The 21,327-nt window shown below is 41.4% G+C and overlaps 2 protein-coding genes across 7 annotated transcripts; one reads left to right on the forward strand and one right to left on the reverse strand.

Moving 5' to 3' along the window:
* On the reverse strand, positions 1-5,638 carry taf1a (TATA box binding protein (TBP)-associated factor, RNA polymerase I, A). Its single transcript, XM_031861685.1, has 11 exons — positions 5,426-5,638; positions 4,779-4,977; positions 4,205-4,368; positions 3,759-3,872; positions 3,475-3,676; positions 3,125-3,246; positions 2,691-2,849; positions 2,415-2,481; positions 2,019-2,142; positions 1,744-1,898; positions 1-944 (listed from the first exon to the last, which is right to left on the reverse strand). The coding sequence occupies exons 2-11, from the start codon at positions 4,900-4,902 to the stop codon at positions 919-921; spliced, it is 1,257 nt and encodes a 418-aa protein (XP_031717545.1). The 5' UTR covers positions 4,903-4,977; positions 5,426-5,638; the 3' UTR covers positions 1-918.
* Positions 5,639-6,339: 701 nt separating this feature from the next.
* mia3 (MIA SH3 domain ER export factor 3) lies at positions 6,340-21,267 on the forward strand. Of its 6 annotated transcripts, XM_031861569.1 has the most exons (28): positions 6,341-6,734; positions 8,077-8,210; positions 8,309-8,395; positions 8,493-10,653; positions 11,750-12,079; positions 12,506-12,636; positions 14,828-14,959; positions 15,260-15,281; positions 15,363-15,451; positions 15,564-15,641; positions 15,760-15,870; positions 15,954-16,025; positions 16,120-16,224; positions 16,304-16,426; positions 16,514-16,601; positions 16,731-16,795; positions 16,907-16,997; positions 17,088-17,226; positions 17,403-17,565; positions 17,651-17,686; positions 17,806-17,873; positions 18,198-18,283; positions 18,474-18,587; positions 19,109-19,171; positions 19,260-19,306; positions 19,423-19,491; positions 19,977-20,373; positions 20,534-21,267. In XM_031861569.1, exons 1-28 carry the CDS (start codon positions 6,614-6,616, stop codon positions 20,767-20,769), a joined length of 5,358 nt encoding a protein of 1,785 aa, XP_031717429.1. In that variant the 5' UTR covers positions 6,341-6,613; the 3' UTR covers positions 20,770-21,267. The 6 variants fall into 6 exon arrangements, with proteins under 6 accessions (XP_031717427.1, XP_031717428.1, XP_031717429.1 ...); XM_031861572.1 differs by lacking the exon at positions 18,474-18,587; XM_031861571.1 differs by lacking the exon at positions 19,423-19,491 and having other exon boundaries at positions 6,342-6,734.
* The last annotated feature ends 60 nt before the right edge of the window (positions 21,268-21,327 follow it).

Consider the following 21,327-nt stretch of genomic DNA (forward strand, 5'->3'; position numbering starts at 1 on the left):
TTAAATTGGCCTGCTGCTGGATGCAAGACTTTATTTCATGGTTGGGTCTTTAAAAGGAGGGTAAGCACAGCGTTTGAAGGCCAGGATAGCGTCATTAGAAACATACAAAATTCTCCTTTTCTATGGAAATAGATGACGTCAAAATATACAAGCCTCTTTGTAAAAAAAAAATCAAGATTGACAGTGTTGCATATACTGTGTGTAAAATACAAGCTGACCACAAGTAAATTATGATCCCTCACATTCAGGGAAAATACTGACGCTATTCGCAGCAACCACCTGTCTTTGGTCTGTCCCACTTACTTAAACGTATGCACATGACGTTGCTGAAAGCTCTGTGTTGATTATTCTGGCTGACAACAGACTTGACAAAGAGAATCTCCCTCAGGCTGACTGTGTTGTGACCCTAAAGCCCCTCCAAACAGCAGTTAAAGGGCAGCCGAGGTCAGAATGAGACTCTGCTTCCATTAAATTGTTGACAGAAAGCAGCACCAAACAAACATGAACACTGACATTCAGAGCCACACTCTGCCTAAATTAGGTGGTGGTACCCTTCAGATACTCAGTGCAAAAAATACTGAACAAGAGCTCCACATAGTGGGCAATGTAGCCTGTGCCTTTACAATGAAAAACTAAAACTCAAGGCACAATTAACCAACATAATGGAGCAAGGTTTAAAAAAAAAAAAAGAAATTAATCAAATAGAGAGGTTCATTTTTGTATCATGTGTGTGTGTCAGAGGAGCTAAACAATATTGTATCGCTCAAAAGAAATCTTGCCAAAATAAACAACATGTAAAAAAAACATATGAAGACTTTTGCTCTTCATTCGGAGGCCTCTGTTTCTCCATTCTGGTAGCATCTCAGCTCTGTTCTTGGTTGAGAATTAAAGACATTTGATTTTCTCTTCGAGTTCTTCTCAAGCTGTGTATTTGAGCGTTAGATCTGTAAGAAGAAAGACAGTGACACATAAAGATCTACATTATATGTACAAATTTAACATAGAATTGAACAGTTTTGTGACTAGTTGAGAGCTTACAATGGTGCATCCAACTACCTCATTAACTAATCAATATTTTAACAAACCAAAGCATTATAGTTTTCTCTTCATTCAATTAATTATTCGATTAATACACAAACTTCTTTAGAGATAATGAACCATGTGTCATCGTTAAATATTTGCTGAGAAAATCTTGTCATTTAAAATTGTTCTGGGGAGAAATGCACCAATCTGCCTTTTTTCAGTCCTGATACTGGTACCTGGGCTTTGGGTGTCGGCTGATACCGATTACTGATCCCATACCAGTGTTTGATCCACACAGTGAAGCTGTGTGCCTCACTGTGTGGAAGTGACCGGGATCATCTCTTTAACGGGTAAGGCAACATCAGGTGTCATTGTGTGACTTTGCCGTTTAAAAAGGGGTAGTTTGGATTCACCAAAGTCACACAATGACACAAACACAGCTTACACTTTTTTTGTAAGTGGGCCTTTCTTGTAGGTAATTTAATTTTGTTGCCGCCCTGATCCACAGCAGCACATTGGTGACTGCCTCCTACTGTAGGTAATACACTGACAATGGATAAGTACCTCATACAAGCCCACTTCAAAAGATCTTTAGTATCCCTTTAAACTGTGAAATCTTAGAATGCAGGGTTTCCTGCGAGAAGTTCGGGCTTAAAAAGCTAATTTTACAGGAAACAATACTTCCAGAAGTGATTTTTTTGCACACGCACAACTTCTTACCGGGACAAAGGATTTTTGTCAGTGATGCCTTCACTTCCTTGAGCTCCGGGTTCTGCTCAGAGTCTTTACTGGCATGGAAGCTTGTGAAGTGCAGCGCAGGCCACCAGTCTTTTCTTGGAGCCATTTTTCCAGCGACAGAGTCCCTCCAGTCTTCTCTGTTGTGATTACACAAATATACAGTACGACTGGGATCAGCAACAATAACTGTCTTATAATAAAAACCTGCAGTCTATCAAAAACGGAGCTTCCAATTTTCCAAACTTTTAATACGCAACTGTAACTGTAGTTTCTCAATAATGGCCTTTAGAAGCTTCCACACATTCAGATTGCTCCTCCAGCAGGCGAAGTCCAGCATTTCCAGAACGACTCCTAAAGCTTTCTGGATGTCTTTTTTTTTCTCTGAAAAACAAAACACATAAAAAATGGATACTATGGAACAAAGAAAATGATACACGGAGACGTGGCTCTGACATAATAGGACATATATTTTCCAAGACCCAACAACACATATTCTTATATCACAATATGCCTCTTGATGTTTGCAGTCAGACATCACTCAGTCAAAAATAACTCAAATTAACGATTTTTTCTCATGAATTTGATTCATTTTAATTATGTGTATAATTAATTATCTGGCATCACTTTTAATTTAAGAATGAATTTGCTTTTACCTGACTGAAGCAGGAGAGAACTGTACTCCAACATCAACTCGTGGCTTGGGACTGATACATGGAGGACCTACGGCATTAGGAAGTCAAGTTTTATAGATGCATTAGACACAGAGTATTTATATATGTGTGCCTAACTGTACATCTTATAACCGTAAGGCACAACTTCTAGTTCAACAAAATTAAAATGGTAATTTGAATGCAGTTTCACAGGGATCATATCTCTCTTTACAATACAGTATATCAGTATAAATGCAGTGCTTTTGTACACGGTTGTACCTTCAATACTTTCACCAGTTTTCTCTCTGAAGCATTTTGCCGCTTTAAGTACTGGTACAGATAGACATGCGCGTTGGGATTGGGTGGAAAAGTGTTGTCATATGCGTAGTCATTCAGGACCTTTAAAGCCTCCTCATGATCCTCATAGAACTCCAGCATCTGCCAAATTTAAACAACCATATTACAAGAAGTAGAGACATTTAGCAAACCTGACAGGAACATTTGAAAACATGAAAGACAAGAAGTTGTTCTAAAACAACGGACTCAAGACATTGAAGTGCATGGTAGGTCTAGTCTAGGGAAGTGAATTTTTTACATTTTTAAAATGTACTTAAATGATTTATCAATTATCAAAATGATTGATTTAATTCTGTTGTGATATTAAATATATACGTTTCTTTAATTAAATCAGGCAGTTGGGAATGAGTTCTTACCTCAACGTAACTCAGTATGAAGGGATCCCAGACGCCAGGTTTTTTCAAAATCTCCTTTAGATTCACAGAGGCCTGTCTGAAGTAGTTGTTCATCTCTTGGTTTTCACCACAGTCGGGATGCTCTGAAACAGTAGGGTCAGTTCACACAAACAATTAAAGAGATTTTTCAAACATCGAGTTACACAAGAGAGTATGTTGTGTCAAGATTGCACACTCAAATAGGTTTCCTACAACTTGATCGCCTCTTTACCCGAGTAGTTACTAGGTCTGATTTGTAGGTGGCAGTGTGACATCACACAAGAGCTAGTAAGTAATGGATGCTTTGGGTGTTGCGCTGTGTATCACCTTACCAGTGGTGTTGATGTAGGTAAACTTTTTGTCACACCAGATCATATAATCCAGTAAGCTCCTGTAGGCGTGGATCAGTTTAATCCTCTGATACTGAGCTGCTGACTCCTTCCCGTGCCTCCAACTTTCAGCGACAGACAGCTGATGCTTTGCATCCTCGATGTGACCATTATGCAGCAGGTGGAATGAATGTTCCAGAGAGATCTAGAGACGCAAAGGAACAGGTCTCAGATGTCTTTCACTCGTGTAAAAAAGTGTGTGTACTCGGGTCTACTAGCTAACGTACCATCAGGTAATGTTTAACTCCCGAGTGTTTCATCCGTTCATAGATGTTGTTGTAGTCTTCCATCGTTGAGTTGGGGTGATGGTGAAGGATCTCAGCGCTCATTCTCCAAATAAGCTGGTGTTGAAATTGCAAAAAGAGAGTTAATATCAAGGATGTGGAAACTTGCGTAGCTTTTGATCAAATTGTTTACATAACTAGTTAAAACAATTATTTACGAATATACTCTGTTGAAATATTTGGAATCTTTGCTAATTTCTTTTTTTCCTGGATGACTGTGAAACAGAATTAAGTTGCGTTTTTAGAAACAGGGCTTTTGTGGAAACTTGTGAAAAGAGTCAAAGTGTCTGTTCATGCTGTGCTGTAGGTGGAGTTATGTGTAGCAATTAGTGTTCTTGGCTTGTCTGCATGAAACAAAAACATACTAACGCAGACAAAAGCAAACATACCTCCTTGTACTGCTGACCTCTGCCATTGGTTGTGTCGTCTAACATTTGTGGGTAACATGCCATGTATTCTGCGGCCTCTTGCCACCTGTGGTGCAGCAGGGCTTCTCTGATCAGCTCCAGACAGGCTCTGGTACTCTTGTGAAACCCAGTTTCCCTCGATGTCTCTTTGGATGAAATAAAGTTTATTATTTTCACGATGAATGCATTTGTCCAAAACATTATTAACTATTATATGTTCTATAGCTCGACTGATACTGGATTTTTTTTAGGCTGATTTCAATATTCAAGAGTGTAAAAAAAATAATATATTATCCAATAGTCTTCTTTTTTTTATGTAAACCCCTAACAGAAACAAAATGTTCTATAATAATCCTATGATTTATTTTACTAAAATTCTGGTTTAATTGTACTAAGTTAAACTGATTCTCTCTGTATCTTTCGTAATAGATTTTAAGTTATTAATCAGCCAACATATTCACTGATGACTATATGTCTGAAATTGGCCGATATATCAGCCCGGACGATTAATCAGTTTAGCTCTATTAGATTATATATCGGAAACAGAACAACTCACCTGCATACATGATATTAACCAGAGGGAGCTTTGATTTCCTCCCTTTTGAAGAGTTGTCGTCTGAGGAATCGTTGTCATCCTCTAAGTCCTCAGGGGGCCCGAGCTCTCTTTGCAAGTCATCCATAATGATCACAGCACTGAGGCTCCGGTTGGACAGCTGTCCTTTATCACTTGCTCTGATGCTCACTGTGACGGCCACCTACAGGGAGAAAAATAAATAAATAAACTTACTTACAAGACATGAAGATTGCTATGCATGATAAGCCATGTCTGAACAATTAGTTTAACTATTAATTCATATTGTGATTGTTTTCTTGATTAATCCATTTGTCCTTTAAAACATCAGAAAACTGTGAAAAGTCCAAGTTGAATTATTCTTAATTAAGGTGTAATGTTAGACACATGAACCCACACCAGTGCTAGTATTGTGTTGTGATATTTTACACTTCAGTTAACTTTACTGTGAGTCGTATGAATGGTGTGACTGTAGAAGAGAAGTGTTACTGTAACTTGAGGCTAACTCACAGGCTGGTTAAGTTAGCTTTCTCACAATAAACGTCACCACCTATAAATCTATTACTGTATAATTAATATGAGACAAAAATCACTGTTATTCTCTCGTAAAACAAAGTTGGATGAGACCCTACCTGCTGAGCAGTAACGGTCTATCGATACTCGGATGTAAGGTAGACAACGTGCCGATGCTAGGTTTAAAGCTAAGATTAGCCTGCACCGGTGAGCTAACATTCAAATCTAACGTACAAGTACTCATTCAGTCTCTGCTGTTGTTGATAAATCAATAAGATGCGGTGTCTTCTATTGTAGATTAATGTGACTTCCACATGTTGTTAACTATTCACCACTATGCTCTTTGGGCAGTAGCTAAGGAAGTAGACAGAAAAGCTGCACGCCTATTGGCTGATGTAACCGGAAGAGGCGGAGCTTAGAGCTTCTTTTTTTTGTTTTCCCATGAACTAAGGTGAAGGGATGTGACAGAAAAGATTCTTGTTTCAGAAACTGGGCTTCTGTATGCTATTTCAGTTTTAAACGTTTTGTTCGACCTTGATATTTATAATGGCCAAGATTTAGTTCAGTGTATAGTTAATTATGTTTTTACAATGCTATTTCTTATTTACCTCTCAGAGTGTCATGCTTTTTGTTTTGTGATTTGTATGTGTAATGGTAAATATCTATCTATCTATCTTGAAGTGGTGTGTGCAAACATTAAATGGATTACATGTTGAATGGATCAAAGGTTTTGTTAATGACACGATTATCTCATATAGTTATTTTCAAAACTCAAAATGTTCAAATGGGATCCATTGTTTTGAAACAGAATTGTTGGCAGTATGTATTCTCTACATTATGGATTGGCATCACATATTGATTTTCCTTTTCAATATTAGGTAACAGTTTTGTTATGTTTTTAAGCCCATTTACCACCATCAACAAACTGCCTTTTCTCCTCTGTTATCTGAATTCAATGTGTTTTAAAAGGACTCTGTGGAGATTTACTGTCACTACAGTGCACCTTTAATCCTCTGGGGGAATAGCCCTAGTTTTCAGTCTCCTAAATCGTTTGGTGCATTTTGCAGATGTATTGGATGAAACTGCACACTGACTGACGAGGCTGACTCCTTGTGCAGTTTTACCTCTGCCCCAGGGTGGGATCGTTTCTCACAGTCACACGGAGCAGCCAAATCCGAACCTTATATCCTGTAAATCTATCCGAGCCTACACCCAGCCGGATCTGATCTGCTGACGTGTCGGCTCCTCCAGCTCCCAGTGCTCATGCTCCAGCAGCAGAGTCGAGTTAGTCAACTGAAACTGCCAGCATGGCAGCAAAACACTTCTACCGACAGGGCTTTTTATTACTTTTATTTAATTTTATTTCAACCGCAGCCTTGGAAAAAAGGTTCTCCGACCTTAAAAGATGCGCCGATGAGGAGTGCAGCAGTAAGTTTGCTGTCTTGTTGCGACTACTAGCTCATCAAGGATGCAATCTTCCCTCATCCAGATACCACAGCTAGCCATAAACTGCGCCTTATCTCTGGACCTGTTGCCAGTCGATATTTGCGACCTGGATAACCTCCCGTGGTAGCTCCGATGCTGCGTATCTGTGTGCTGCTCACTGACATCACGCCACGCTCATGTTAGCATGAGGTATTAGCTATTATTATTATTATTCGTGCAGACGTGTTGGCCGGTTTCCTGATAGCTCCGGCCTTTCCTGCTGGCTAATGTTAGCAGCTAATTAGCCACCGGCTTTTAGCAAAAACTCTGCTAATGTTGGTAACGTTGGACAAACGACAGTAAACATTAGCTGACAAAGTACAGCTAGCGTTAACCGTGTTGTTAAGCCACGTTGGCTGTGGTTGTTCCTTCTCTCGTTGTAGCTAATGCTACTCAGCACAGACTAACGTCACTAGTCACTATAGTCACAGTCAATTTAAAGTAACGTGTGTCCAGCCTGAGGAGACTGTTGTTACAGCTGTTGTTGCTGTTGTTGTTGTTATTGTTCACCTGAAGAAATCACCTATTTGTTGACCGCAACCCAAAACGCTGGTGCAACGTTAGGTTGATAAGAAATGGTTAGATTGACGTATCATGAGGAGAAGATAGTTTGTCTTAAAATAGTAAATATTAGACACATTAAACAGAGAAAAGCCACAAGGAGATGAATTAAATGTTTTAAATCAACACATGAGACTTAAGACGGGACTAAAAATCATGATGTTATGGTTTCAATAATACACGGCATCAATGCAGATAACGCTTCACTCTTTGCCATCTCGTTTTAGTTTAATCGGCTTCAGTCCTTTGTTGTGATGCATGTTTTGTTTATGGAAATATTGTAGAGCTGAAACAATTAGTGGATTGACCGAAAATAACCTGGCAATCATTTATAAAAACAGTCAATCAGTTAAGTAATTTTTTAATAAAAAGAAGAGCAAAAACTCAGTTGGTTCCAGCTTTTCAAATGTGAATATGTGCTGATTTTGTTCATCTATAATCACATTAAACCAAATATAACTTTGGGTTTTGTACTGTTGGATGGACAAAGCAAGAGATTTGAATTTGTCTACTTGGAATTTGAAATATGCATTTTTTGGCTATTTACTGACATGAACAAAAGGCTTGCATCGAGAAAATAACAGACTGATCAATTAAAAGCCCTAATCTTTGAATATAGTCTGCAAGTATTTAGAATTTTAGAAAGGGCAATATGTGAATAATAACATATTGCTAAAGCTTATCTTTTTGAAACAATTCTAATGCTTCCACTTTTCTTTCACAGTGCTTCTGTGTCGGGGAAAAGCTATCAAGGATTTCTCGGGACCAGACTGTCGGTTCCTGAAAGTCAAAGAATCAGAAACTATCTATGTATACTACAAATTGTCAGGCAGAAGGACCGACATGTGGGCCGGAAGTGTACGTATACTCTGGTTAATATTTAATCAGAAATGGATAACATCTAGCTTACGCTATGTTGTTATAACCTTCAACATGTTCTCTTGTAATTGAAATAGGTTGGAAATCACTTTGGCTATTTCCCAAACGACCTTCTTGCAGTTAACCACCTTTATACCGAGAAAGAAATTGAAGTTCCAGCGGAGGTATGAAAATATGTTGCTGACTAAGTGAATCAATTAGACATCTAAAAATGTTGCTGGATGTTTTTTGATCTCGTCTTCTTTTTAAACTGCTTTTCAGGAAACGGATTTTGTCTGTTTTGACACTGGATTTGATAAGTTTGACAATTATGACGTAGATTTACTGTTAGGCTCTTCACTGGAGGAGAATGATGGTGAAAATAATTTAACATCTGACCAAACTCAAGTGGCGGAGGATGAGCAGGAAGAAACACAGCCATCAGCAGAAGAGGCGACTGACAGTGAAGAACAAACTGAGCATCATGATAGCTATGAGAACCTTGATGAAGTCCCAGATAAACAAAGTGCCTCTTTACCTGAACTTGACGTAGCAACTGAATCACCTTCTGCAGAAGTAGTACCGTCTGAGACAGCAGCTACACCCGGTGCTACTGGAAGAGCTACAGAACACACAGAAGCTGAGAAAAACACAGCCGTGTCCATTCTTGAAAATGTGTCAGAAAGGACTGAAACCAAAGAAACGCCCTCAACCTCTCAAGTAGAAGCTGTGCCCAGAGGAGACTTTGCTTCAGAAAACAAACCAGTCTCGGTTTCTGAAGGAGTGCAAATCCCCGTGTTAAAAACAACCCTTGGAACAACTTTCGATGCCGTCATCACCGAAGACGAAATCACCAAGAATGTCTCCCCATATGAAGAGGAAGAAGGCGAATATGTGGAAAATCCGGCCGAAGAAGACATGGATGTTAAAGCAGAAACTCCATTGCTGTCTTTTTCTGAAGAAACCATGAACACTCCAGCATCAGATTCCCTCAAAAAGCAGGAAAGTCCTCCGACTACACATGATAATAAGGCAGAGGCAGAGAAGAAGAATGTGTGGACGTCCATCGGAGATGCTGTTTTTTCAGTTGTGACTGGGGGAGAGAGGACAGCACAAGATTTGAGTTCAGAGGAGGAAGACGATGACGAGGACGAAGAAGCTGCTCCGACAACCCCTCAGAGTTTTGAGGAAGAAAAGGCCGACGTAGAAGAAAAACAAATACCAGTAGATTCATCTAAAGAGCCTAAGAACTTAGAGCCACCCTTGTTTGATGATGACGATGATGATGATGATGATGAGGGTTATGTAGAAGAGATCGGACCTGAGGACGCCTCGGAGGAAACTCTAACACCAACTGATGAGCCGATACACCATCAAACAGAAGCAACTGCAATATCAGTGGATCCGGTATCACAAGATGATACTGCTGACGTTCATGAGGCTGAAAACTCTGATATTCAAGCAACAGATGAACCCATTGAGAGTGAGGAAGAAGAAGAGGACAACGAGGAGGAGGAGCAGGAGGAAGAGGAGGAGGAAGTGTCCAAAGATTCAGAGGTTAATAATGATGGTAAGAGTAGCGTTGTAATGGAGCATAGTGAGGATTTGGACAATGAATTGGACGAAAACAAAACTGTGCCGAATCTAGAATTAGCTGGTACCCTAACTGAAACACAGCCAGACCTGTTCACTGAGGAGATGCAGGATTCAGATGTGAAAGATGATGAAAAGACAGTAGATGACCGCCTACCTAATCACATACATGACCACTTAATGACTGATTTAGAGAGTAATAACAGTCAACCAGAATTATCTGTGGAGGGACCGGAGAGTCACGAGGAACGTCTTGCAGATGAGTGGAAAGATGAAGAAGAGAAAGAGGTGCAGGAACAGAAAGAGGAGCAGAAAGAAGAATTACTTGAAGATGAAAATGCACTTTCTCTCTCACAATCTGACAACAAAGACTCTGAAGCCTCCCCTGAAACGGCTCCGCCCGCTGTGTCCACTCCAGAGCCCGAATACAGCGACAGCGTGATGAGACTGACTCTGCTCCGAGGCCGTTTCTCAGAGGACACCATGCAGAAGCTCCAAAAGCTTCTGGGTCTCAGGAATCTCTTCAAAGTGGAGGCCATGTACTCTGACTTGGACGTAGAGTTGCAGGCTTCCCGTCGCGCACACACGGGTACTACGCGAGACATTGAAAATGCACTCGATGGCATCCTGGAGGTCTCTGAAACCGCCATCCTGGACGAGATCGAGAAGATGCTGGATAACCGGAGCTCAAAACGCAGTTATGACCAACATGCAGACACACGCCGTTTGGATGAGGAGACTGAAATAATGGATGACTTCCAGGAGTTCGGATTCAGCCTACGACAGAAGTATTCTGCAGCCAGTGACAGCACGCCTTTGGCCGCAGAAAAAGCATCAGATATTGACCACGGTAGGTTTTGTTTTAAATGTTTCATTTTAGTTTAGATAAAGGTTTTAGGTCTGTGGTTGTACCGTTGCATATTCAGTTTTAACCTCTGATTTGGGCCTTTCACACACAAGCACAGTATATTGCATAAGCTTATGATCCACAGATGAAGTGAATGCAGAATTTGATACTGTGGCAGAGCAGATATGCAGCCCTGAATTGTCCTTTTTAGGCCCCATTCAGACAAGTGTCTTGTTCCCAGATTTATCCAGATTGTGTCTTCATCCGGTTAATAATAATAATAATAATACATTTTATTTATATAGTGCTTTTCATAAAACTCAAAGACACTTTACATTAAAATCATCATATATAAAAACAATACACTAAAACATAAAATACACAATAGTGGTCACACATTAAAAGCAGTTTTGAACAGGTGGGTTTTGATTTGAGATTTGAATGTGCAAAGGTCAGTGCAGTCTCGGATGTGTTTGGGGAGAGAGTTCCAGAGGGAGGGGGCAGATATGGTTAAAAGGGATTGCAGCTCACACTTGACATCAGACTCAGGTCACCATTTGTGATAGAGTTTCACTTAATACTGCACACAACAGTGAATTGCGGCCACTGCTAAAAACAAAAAAATACATATTTTATTCTTGGCCATACAGCTTCACCATTTTTTAGATTTGGAAATCTTGTCCTACTTGCATCATTTGTCAACCATGTTATAAGTGGACTCCACGGCCACTTCCTTTGTGTGTAATTCGCGAGATGGAAACGTTCTTTTCTTTTGTTTTACAGATGTGGTGTGTGGCTTAGAGCCCAAATACAGATTTAAAATAGTTGCTGTACCGGTCTTGGCTCTGCTCACCTTACATTTAAATGTTTTCCCTGCTATTAAAGAGAGTCACACTGACCTCCTACTGAACAAACACCTTGTTCTTGACAAAGCCACATAGACCGCACCTGCTGTCACCAGATCAAATATGTTTGAGTTCCACCTCGCAGAAACAAAATAACATCTCCTACCTGGACTACCATCCAGAAACTTTTTTAGACAGACCTGGAAAATGACCTCCTTGACTAATCCCTAATTGTTCATGTGTTTTTGTTGTAGATGAACACAAATTGCAAGTAAAAGAAGACACGCCCCACATTGTTGAAGAAGACGAGGTTGTCGGCGTCCCTGAGGCTGAGAGCGATGACAACCTCGTAGTAACAACTCAGGAGGAAAGACCAGCGGAGACTAAAGAAGACCAGGTGGTTTTGGATGAGGCACACGGTGGACCGGATGTCGGTGTGGAGGAGGATGGCGGACTCTTTAATAAAGACAAAGACAATCAGCCTAGCTTCAGTGCATCAGATGAGAGGCAGGAGGTCCCTCAAGCCACCCTGGAAAATCCCGTAGACATGGGCCTTGGTGTCGAGGTTGAGCCCTCACCCTCAGGTTGGTATTTCGCGTCCATAACTATAGTTTCTTAAACTTCGAAACAATAGTTGCTCACTTGGCTTCCATTCTGAAGGTGATTCCTTAAATTTAAAGAATACTTTTAGTCTTTTTGTCAAGCCCTCAACTTACATTTGACATTTATATTCAAAAATCCTCACTATTGGGGGCATAATGAAACCCTGATTTTAGCACTTTGGAGTTGGGTTATCATAGGATTTAGCACAATTAGGCTCAAAATGTCATTCTTGGGGTCAGCAAATCCTTCCCCTCATCAGTCCAAGTCAGTCTTTCCTCGATTCACCTAGTTTTGGAGGAATTGTTTGATAATCACATGATATTTTGACTACTTTGAATGCATTACATTTTTTGTACTTTGTCCGTAACACACATAACCTGACTAACAGGTTAATTTTGTTCCACCAGGTTCTTTGGACTCCGTGGGACCAGTGTCTGAAATTCACGAAGAAGAAATGGGATTATTTTCAACTGGGATGGTTTACATGGGCTGCATCCTTTCGTTGATCAGGAGTAAAATTGCAGAGTGGACCACTGAGGCAAGTCTAAGAATTCTAGCTACTCCATTCACTAGTTCAGCATTTATCTTGATAGAAAAGGAACTTCTGCAATAATTACGAAAGATCTTGGCAGAGTCTGTCTGTTCTGCCTTCTTCCTTGGTACTTCCTGTTCAGGCCCAGAACACACACGCAGTCGGTAGGTCTGCAAAGATATTGCCGATTGGAAAATAGTCCCCATTCATAAATGTAAAAAAGGTTTTGGGACCCTGAACTGAACTGACAAAAACCTGATCACAATCTCAGTACTTCTCATACATGTAAAGGTATAATGACAATTTTCAAAAATGTTTTAATTTGGTCTAATGATCACAATTTTACCAATATTAATTTTCATACAGGTAAAAATGAATTAAACAAAAGTATAAGGTCTCACTTAACCGGCCTATGATATGTATATTGCTGTTAAAGCATTTTTACTTGCATCCTCCTGCGTTCACACATTTAGACAGCACGAGCTGTCAATGATTAACAGGGTGAATGCTGGGACCTGTGTATCAGGGGGGAAAGTCAAATTTTCGATTGTGCCTGAACGTCCCACGGGCCTCCCCCTGTCATGTTGTGTGTCGTAGGCTGAAGTTCAGCCTGAGCTTAGCTGGACACTAGCACAACCGGCGGGCCTTGTTTTGGCAAAAAAACATCATAAAAGCCAGCATTATGATGAACTCTGGGCTGTCAAATTAATTTAGGTTCTCACTTGCTTTTTGTAGCCTAATATGAATCCATATTTGAACCTCCAGCTCAGCTAACGTTTCCTGCTCGTCGGTGTATTTTTGATAGTGAATGGGACACGACGACTCGTCTGTTATTACCGTTAGCAGACTGTTGTTGCCAAGTCCTACTGTCTCGACTATCTGTCGTCAGTTTTTGTAACGACGTATTTTGTTATTTATCAGGGCTTTAACGGCTAACCTCGGTAGCTTAATTGTGCGGTTTACTTTGAGGATAACAACGGCGTGCTAGCAAACCGAACATCTGTCAAACTAGCACAACGTTACTCGCGCTAGTTCCGTTTGTGTTTCAAAGACTATATAGCATGGAGGGTGATGCTTTAACCAGACCTGTAATGGAACCGGAGCATGTTTACATGTCGTTTCTCAGGGAGCTGCATCACGTGAGTGAACATTTGAGTCTCTTATGTGAAGCATTCATTATGCTGACGTGTTAATGAGCATTAGTGCTGAGGCACATTGACTTGAACGTTTCCCCTGAGTTTACGCACCAAACCTGATGCAGTTGATGTTGCCTCTTAGATATCTATGACTTCCATATGGTTCTTTCATATCGCGTGTGTGTGTGTGTGTGTGTGTGTGTGTGTGTGTGTGTGTGTGGATTAGAGTTTGAGTGAAACATAGTGTGGTTGCAGTCCTGCTTTTGTGCATTGCTACATACAGAAAAAAAGTGTAATGGAAGTGAGTGAAATGAAGCTGATTGAAGAGAGCACGTTAATCCTGTCAGCAGATGTGGTGTGTAGATGTCTGTGTAATGCCTCTGTTTCATTAGAGTGTGTGTTTGTTCCTGTGTGAACTGCCACATGCTCAGTTCAAAGGTTTCTCTGTGTTTGGAGCAATCGGCAAGAGTTCTTCTTAGTATGACTCGACATTAATGAAGTTGTAAAGTTATGGTCTATTGTGACTACTGATACAATTCATAAGTACGACAGCCAAACAACTATTGTATGATAAGTGAAGGAAGCCGTTATAATACACTCAATATTACCCCGTTTAATACTTCTTTGTTAGTCCAGCAATGCTTTGTTTATTATTGTGTGCTTGTGCTCTAGATCTTGACGAGCTTTCCTCTCAGTGGTGTGAATAGAGTAACATGTCACACGTGCATTTAGTGCATTCTGTTAATGGATACACGGTATCTCAGTCTAGGGGTGCATGCAAATGGTGCAAGTGAGGCTGAAGCTACTGTATAGGCCGGTTAAGTGAGACCGCTGGAGTGTCTCGCTGTGCTTTGGCAAATATTGACTAGCCATCTGTCTCTATTTTTAGTCTCATCATCATATTATTCACATAGTAAGAAGAGTAACAAGAGTATCCCCCACCCCTCATTTATTAACACCTTGAGACATGGAAGATTATGTTAAACCAGTTTTATTTTATCATTCCTGATTGAGTCCCCGATCATTCCTTACTAATTTTGGATTTGTTTGTGTGCCATCAGGTGATTTCATTGCTGCCAGAAGAGTGGAAGCCGGGGGAAACCTTGTTTGGATGTCCGTGGCAAGTTGTGGTCATCACTGCTTTGGTTGGAGTGGTGACCTTCACCCTCTTCTTCTGGAGGACCGTGTTGGCAGTAAGTGTGCTGCTCTCATCTCTGCTCAAAGGAGGTGCTAGGGTCTGTCAACAACAACAAATATTGTAATTGTATGAGCTTAGATGTCATTAGGTTTTGACTCTGAAGATGCACACATCATTGAAATGTCGGCTCACCTACCCATGGTTTGAGATTGACATAATACATTCTTATCTGTGTCACTGTTTATTATTTATACACGGTTCCTGATATGACAAAGCTATATTATGTACATGGTGACCATACCGTGACAGTTATCCCAAACTGATCTTTACTTATTGGCTTTCTAAATATTTTCAGGTTAAGAGGAGCGAATATCTCGGTAAGTTTTAATATATTGTAATACATTACAAAATGCAGAAGTGTAAAATGTAACTGACTGTGTACTCTCTGTTGGACTCAGTGGATGAAAAAAGGCTGGCGGAGCAAATCCTGGCATTAAAACAAGAGAAGAATGACTCTCTCGCCAAAATGTCTGAACTCCAAAAACAGGTGAGCTACAAGTAATACGTGGTCAAATATCTATAAACTACTTGTGAACAAAATATACGTTGTTTTGTTTCTGGAACTTTCTAAAATGTTTTTTCTTTCTTCTTTTTTGAAGACTGAACAACTGAAAGAAAATCAAAAACAGTCAAAGGAAACAGTTAGTTGTACAATAAAAAGGATGCAAGACCTGGAGGTAAGCACTACGGATACTTAGTCTTTGTGTATTAACTCTTACTGCATCGAGTGTTAGGTGTAAATGGCTTCTTATTGTATAAAGACTGTCTGACGTTTCTCTCATTACCTATTTGCAGAGTAAAGTTTTGGAGGCAGAAACCCGGAATGAACACGCAGCTGAGGAAAAAAACAAATGTGCAAAACTACTCCAAGACGAGAGGGCAAACTCACTGCAAAATGGCACCAGGGTAACTGTTTAATATATTTACCTTCCTGCTACGTCTTTAGCTCTCGTCTCAGACTCGTGACGCTGAACGGTTTTCTCTAACAGATCGAGAAGTTAGAGAAGTTAAACGAGAAGCTCCAGCTCAGCAGGAAGAAGATCCAGGAGGCTCTCTCTAAGGTACGAGTATTTGCGTAATCTTTTGCACACATTGCGAGAGTAAATGAAGCTTCTGGTTTCAGCTTCTCTTTTCAACCGCATGCATTCGCTACAGACCGCTGTTCTCCTGGACGAGGCCAAGATTCGTGAAGATGCCCGAAAAGTTCAGCAAAAATGTCTCGAGAAAGATTACTCTGCACGAAAAGAAGAAAATAAAACAGTAAGACATGTTGTTTTGATCTTTTTTTCCCATCATCATTTTATATGAATACTGTTTCCTGACTTGCCAATTCTTACAGCTCAAGGCTACCATTAAGAGCTGGGAGGACAAACACAAGGAGCTGAACGAGCAGATTAAAGTCTACCAAAAGTCCCAGAAAGAGCTGGAGGACTCGGTGGTGCTCAAAGATCACAACGTGGAGGTCAGGATACTGCTGTCTCAGTAGATATAAGTCCTTAACTTGCATTAAATTATGAACTAACCCCCAAACTAACATGTCTCCTGACAGGTGCTGTCTGAACTTCTGGCTGACCTCGACGCTTGTGATCTGCAAAAGAGTGACACCAAAGTGTTAGCCAATGGTGAAGTAGCTCCTGGTTAGTCCCCACTCTGTTACTAACTTAATGAAAGCAGTAATACGCAAATAAATGTGTTGAGTAGATTTTAAACCACCACATTGTTTGTTGTCGGTGATGTTTCACACTAAGTGGTTGATGGTCTTTCAGTGTCTTTTTCAGACAAGAAGACCGCCGTAAAGAACAGGATCAAACAGATGATGGATGTTTCTCGGGTAAGATGTCAAAATAACTATTAAATACATCGTAGTCATGAATGACGCATGTTAATACTAATAACGCAAAGTGTTGACCTGCTTTAAAATGTTCCCATCATTTGTTTCCAGGTCCAGACCACGCTCACTGTGGTCGAGGAAGAGCGCGATCGCTTCATGACCAAACTACTGAATGAAGAAAAGACTAGAAAGTCACTGGAAGGTATGTCGGCCATCTTTCTTTTGATCAAAGTGGTTTTTTGGGACCTTTTTTCCTGCCTCTCTCTAAACCCACCATTGTGTTTGGCTATAGAGCAACACCAGGAGCTGGAGCATGCAATCACAGCCCTAAAAAGCGACAAGAGCCATGTTGAAAACCAGTTCAAGATCCTCCAGCAGAAAAACGAAATCATGGTTGAGATGTATCAGCAGAAGGAAAACGCTTTGCAGCAGTAAGTGAAGCCGTAACACGTCTTTTTTTTATTTTTTAACTGCTGTTACACACTATAACATCTGCTGTCCTCTCACCATGATGAATATGAATAAGCGTCGTACGTCTTTGAATCGGAGAGATGTGGAGGAAACCCGGTGTTGCCGTTATTTGAAGACAGTTTCTGTGGCTTTGCAGGAGATTAACGAAGGAAGAGCTGGAGCGACGCAGCAAAGAGAGTCAGCTGTCCGAGGTGGGAGGAAAAGCTGTAGAGGCCGAGGAGCAGGTTAGAGTCTTCAGGCAACGCATTAACGACATTGAGGACGAGATGAAGAAGACGGAGCAAGTCTATAAAGACCAGGTAGCTATTCATTCCTAAATGAGCAAGTAGACGGAGACATCGGACTGAACCCCTGACTAAATATCTGGTTTCTGTCTGTTTTTAGATCAAAGAACAGGAAAACAAAACTCACTCAAACTGGGTATGCAGCACAAAGTGGCACACTTTATTCCACATTTGCAAATATACTATAAATGGATATTTAAGATTGATAATAAGCTCAGATTCTAGTCACACACTAATTCTCCGTTACGTTTCCAGGTAAATGCTCGTAATGCAGAGCGAGCTCTGAATCAAGAGAAGCTTGAGTCATCAAAGCTCCGTGAAAAGTAAGTGTTGGCCGAATTAGTAAAGAATTGTTTAAAATGATTAGATTTATCATCATTTTTAATCAACATGCACTTGTTCCAGCTCCTCACTTTGGATTTGCTATTTTTCTCTGTTTAAATTTCACTGTAAACGGAGTATTGTTTGATTTGTGACTGTTTTGTTGGACAAAAGGTGCAACTTGATGACGTCACCTTGACCTCTGGGAACCATTTCACAATTTTCTGAAAACAAACTCTCATCACTCAATAATAGAAATACTAATTCCCCGACCCACGGAGCTTATTTGCATCTTACCAAAAGTGTTTGTTTGTTCTTTTACCCAGACTGGCTGTACTCACCTCCCAGCTCAATGAGCGCCGCGCTCCTCTCTTCAGACCGAACTCTGGACAACCTGCCGGCCCTCGCCAAGGTAAACACGCCACAAACCTTTCCTGCTGTTTTCTTCCAACTGGGTCACTCCTCGTCCTGCAGAGGATGATTTCAATGTGCTCGACAGTCTTCTGAGAGCCCGGAATGAGGACTTCGTCTCTGCGTAGATTGTAGTGTGTTGTCCCCGGTTTCTTTTCCTTTTGGTAAATGGATGGTTTTGATCGTAACAGGTGATTCTTATGGGCCCTCTCCTGTGAGTGGGGGTGCACCGTCCCCTCCAATAATGATAGAGGGTCCCAGGCGCCCTCCATCTGCCCCACTGGGGCGAAGAATGGACCCGTACGGTGAGTCCCGGTGGATTACCTTCTTTAACCGTCGCCACAGTCGGACATCATCCCTCCGCTACAGCCTTTTGTCTTTAAATCTTTTTTTCTCTTCCACACCTGACTTCATTTTTCTTTTCAGATCTGTCACCTTCTTGAGTTCTTCTTTTTTTTTTTTTTCCCTAGTGTGTCGTCCTGGTATCTCTGTCTTCAGCTCCATTTTTACTGCTCTAGTTTTGTTTCTTTTTGTTGAATCATTTAGAAATTTGAAGACCCTAAACATATATTTAACTGCATGTTAAAATCTTAAACGGTACAGAAGGATCAATTGCGTATTTAGTCATGAATTACAGGTAAAAACCATGTTTTCGGGGGATTTAAAGTCATCCATAATGCTTTCTTCCTCTGACTGTAGTATTCATAGAGAAGAGATGGCCATCCTTTGTTTGCTTCTTCCAACCGTCTTCCCTGGAAAAGTGCTACAGGCAAGAGTCCTGAGGAATTTCGGTAGTCAATCCATCTTCTTCTCTTCTCCCCTTCAGGTCCACGGCCTCCATCAGACCCACATGGTCGTTACCCTGAAAGCAAACACATCTCTGGGATGGGTATGTCCTCTGCCGTCTCTGCGTTTCAACGAGTTCACCTTTTGCTTTCAGCCTCGTTACAGCACTGTTGCCGTTTCTCCTCTTTCAGACATGATGGGCCCCCGAAGCTCGTCCCCTGCCAACATGGATGGATCTGTAAGTCTTTTTCTCAGCCCATCATTTTTTTTTACACGTTACCTTTCCCTCATTTCATCTGCAGGGCTGGAGCTCCTACCGACTTGTCCGTTGTGTATGTCCTTGCTCTGAAACAGACACAGGCAGTAGATCCACAGGTTAAAGCAGAGACACAGGCTGAGGCCTCCTCAGGCAGTCCAGAGCCAGTGAGTATAGAGGCTGGCCAGTCCAGGCGCGTGAAGGCGTCCGCAAGCTTGCCGCCCTCTTCCCTGAAGCTGGATTTGTATTTTGGGAAGAGATTGGTAGCATTTTGGTTCACTGGGGCTGACTTAACTGTTTTGGGCTGAGTGTGTGGTGTCACCTGTTCTCACCGCACTAAGAGAAGCAGAGCTTCTTTTCATCGTGTCTAAACTTCAGCTAAAATGTGTCTTGGAAACTATTTTGGGTCCTTGAAAGTTGCAAGTGTGTGAGTCAGGGGTCGAGTGTTCGTGAAAGTGGTTTGGTTTTACATCCAAATGATCATGGTGTGAGGTTACTGGCTATGTGATTTGAGCCCCGGCTAAAGGGTCTTTTGGTTTGTGGATCTTTTCACTGCATGACTAAAATTTGATTCCATATCTACTCACTTCCAGTAACGACTCAAATTGAAGCGACTGCACACTGCTCTTTCTCACCATCGTGTCTTTTTCAGGGACCTGGATCCTTCCTAGCGTCTCCGATCAGGGACTCACCGGGCCCTATGGTCCCAGGACCTCCCCATGGCCCCCACGACCAGATCCTCCCTCCTGGACCCCACGGCCGCTTGCCGCCTCCTGGACCTTACAGAGCCCTAAGACCTGGCCTCTACCACCTTCCACCGGGTCCTCTTCCTCCTAATGTAGCTCCTCATCATGGGCCTCCACTACCAGCCAATGGGCACCCAGGTATGCCACTGCCTGGACCAATGGGAGGAGAGTTTGGACCTCGCCCTGCCAACGGACATGCATTCAACCCCAGGCTAGCCCCTGCACATGTCATCGATCCTCGGGGTCCACTACCGCCACACTTCCGTCCAACTCATCACTTCGGGCCGATGCCTCTGCAACATGGTACGTTCTGCCCTCTGTTATTTCATATTATTAGTTTTTGTAGTCATATCAGTATACACCAGGTCTGGATCCCATGGTTTTTCGGGTCATTGAGTAGTAGGGCTGTCAACAAATATTGTAAATTTGAATATATTTTCCTTTTTTAAATCGTTCTGTCCAGGTATCCGTGGACCTATGGGACCACGTCCACCTGTCCCTCTTGACATGCGCTACCCAGGACCCCGAGACCACTACAGCCTACCAGTGAACCTGCCTCCAGGCGCCCCGCCCCATCCCGCACACGGTCACGCTCCACCCGACGCCCTCCATAGCTCGCACAGCGGCCCCAGACAGGACCTGCATGCGAAGCAGGAGGCCCCTCAGGACTCAGCGAGGCCAGCGATGGTCAAGCCTTAAAGATGCCACCAGCTGTGGCAGAGGACTTGAACTTAGCCTGAACACATCACATCATCACCCCAGATCCAGCCTGAACAAAGGTCATGATTATTTTCATATTTCAGTTATAAAATAAAAAAATTACAAGGATGTTTATAAAAAGAAAGTCCTTAAATTAAAGCATCAATAATTGTGTCTGAAATCAATGCGTGAAGAGGTTTGCCACTTTTCTAAACAGCTTATTGTGCAATAATAATTCATATGTATTTTCATTTTTGTTGATCTTTTAAAAAAGTATATATATCAATGATTTTTAAGGGGCAATTTTTTAAATGTCATTTCCTGTGGAAATTATTTTAAAAAAGGAGTTTAGCTTCTAGCGTTTCAGGAACTCCATAATTTCCCAAAGCTGTTGCTTTTGAGTCGACTGTAAAGCAGATGTGTAATTTGATGGCCAGATGTATAACTTATTTTACTATGTTGGTAGAACTTGTAATAATAAAGAATGTAAAAGCTGTCTGTTATGTTACTAACTGGTTACAGTGGATGTATTGTACACTGCGCCTAAATCACTTTCAA

The sequence above is a fragment of the Anarrhichthys ocellatus genome, unplaced genomic scaffold (assembly GCF_004355925.1).
Source record: "Anarrhichthys ocellatus isolate YVR2014 unplaced genomic scaffold, GSC_Weel_1.0 scaffold25, whole genome shotgun sequence".
Lineage (NCBI taxonomy): Eukaryota > Metazoa > Chordata > Actinopteri > Perciformes > Anarhichadidae > Anarrhichthys > Anarrhichthys ocellatus.

Coding starts and splice junctions, on each gene's coding strand:
- taf1a (XM_031861685.1), bottom strand. CDS start 4,902: ATGGATGACTTGCAAAGAGAGCTCGGGCCCCCTGAGGACTTAGAGGAT. Junction 2,143..2,414: donor TTCTCTCCTGCTTCAGTCAG/GTAAAAGCAAAT, acceptor TTTGTTTTTCAG/AGAAAAAAAAAGACATCCAG. Junction 945..1,743: donor GACAAAAATCCTTTGTCCCG/GTAAGAAGTTGT, acceptor TTCTTCTTACAG/ATCTAACGCTCAAATACACA.
- mia3 (XM_031861567.1), top strand. CDS start 6,614: ATGGCAGCAAAACACTTCTACCGACAGGGCTTTTTATTACTTTTATTT. Junction 12,080..12,505: donor GGTTGAGCCCTCACCCTCAG/GTTGGTATTTCG, acceptor TTGTTCCACCAG/GTTCTTTGGACTCCGTGGGA. Junction 17,227..17,402: donor AAGGAAAACGCTTTGCAGCA/GTAAGTGAAGCC, acceptor GTGGCTTTGCAG/GAGATTAACGAAGGAAGAGC.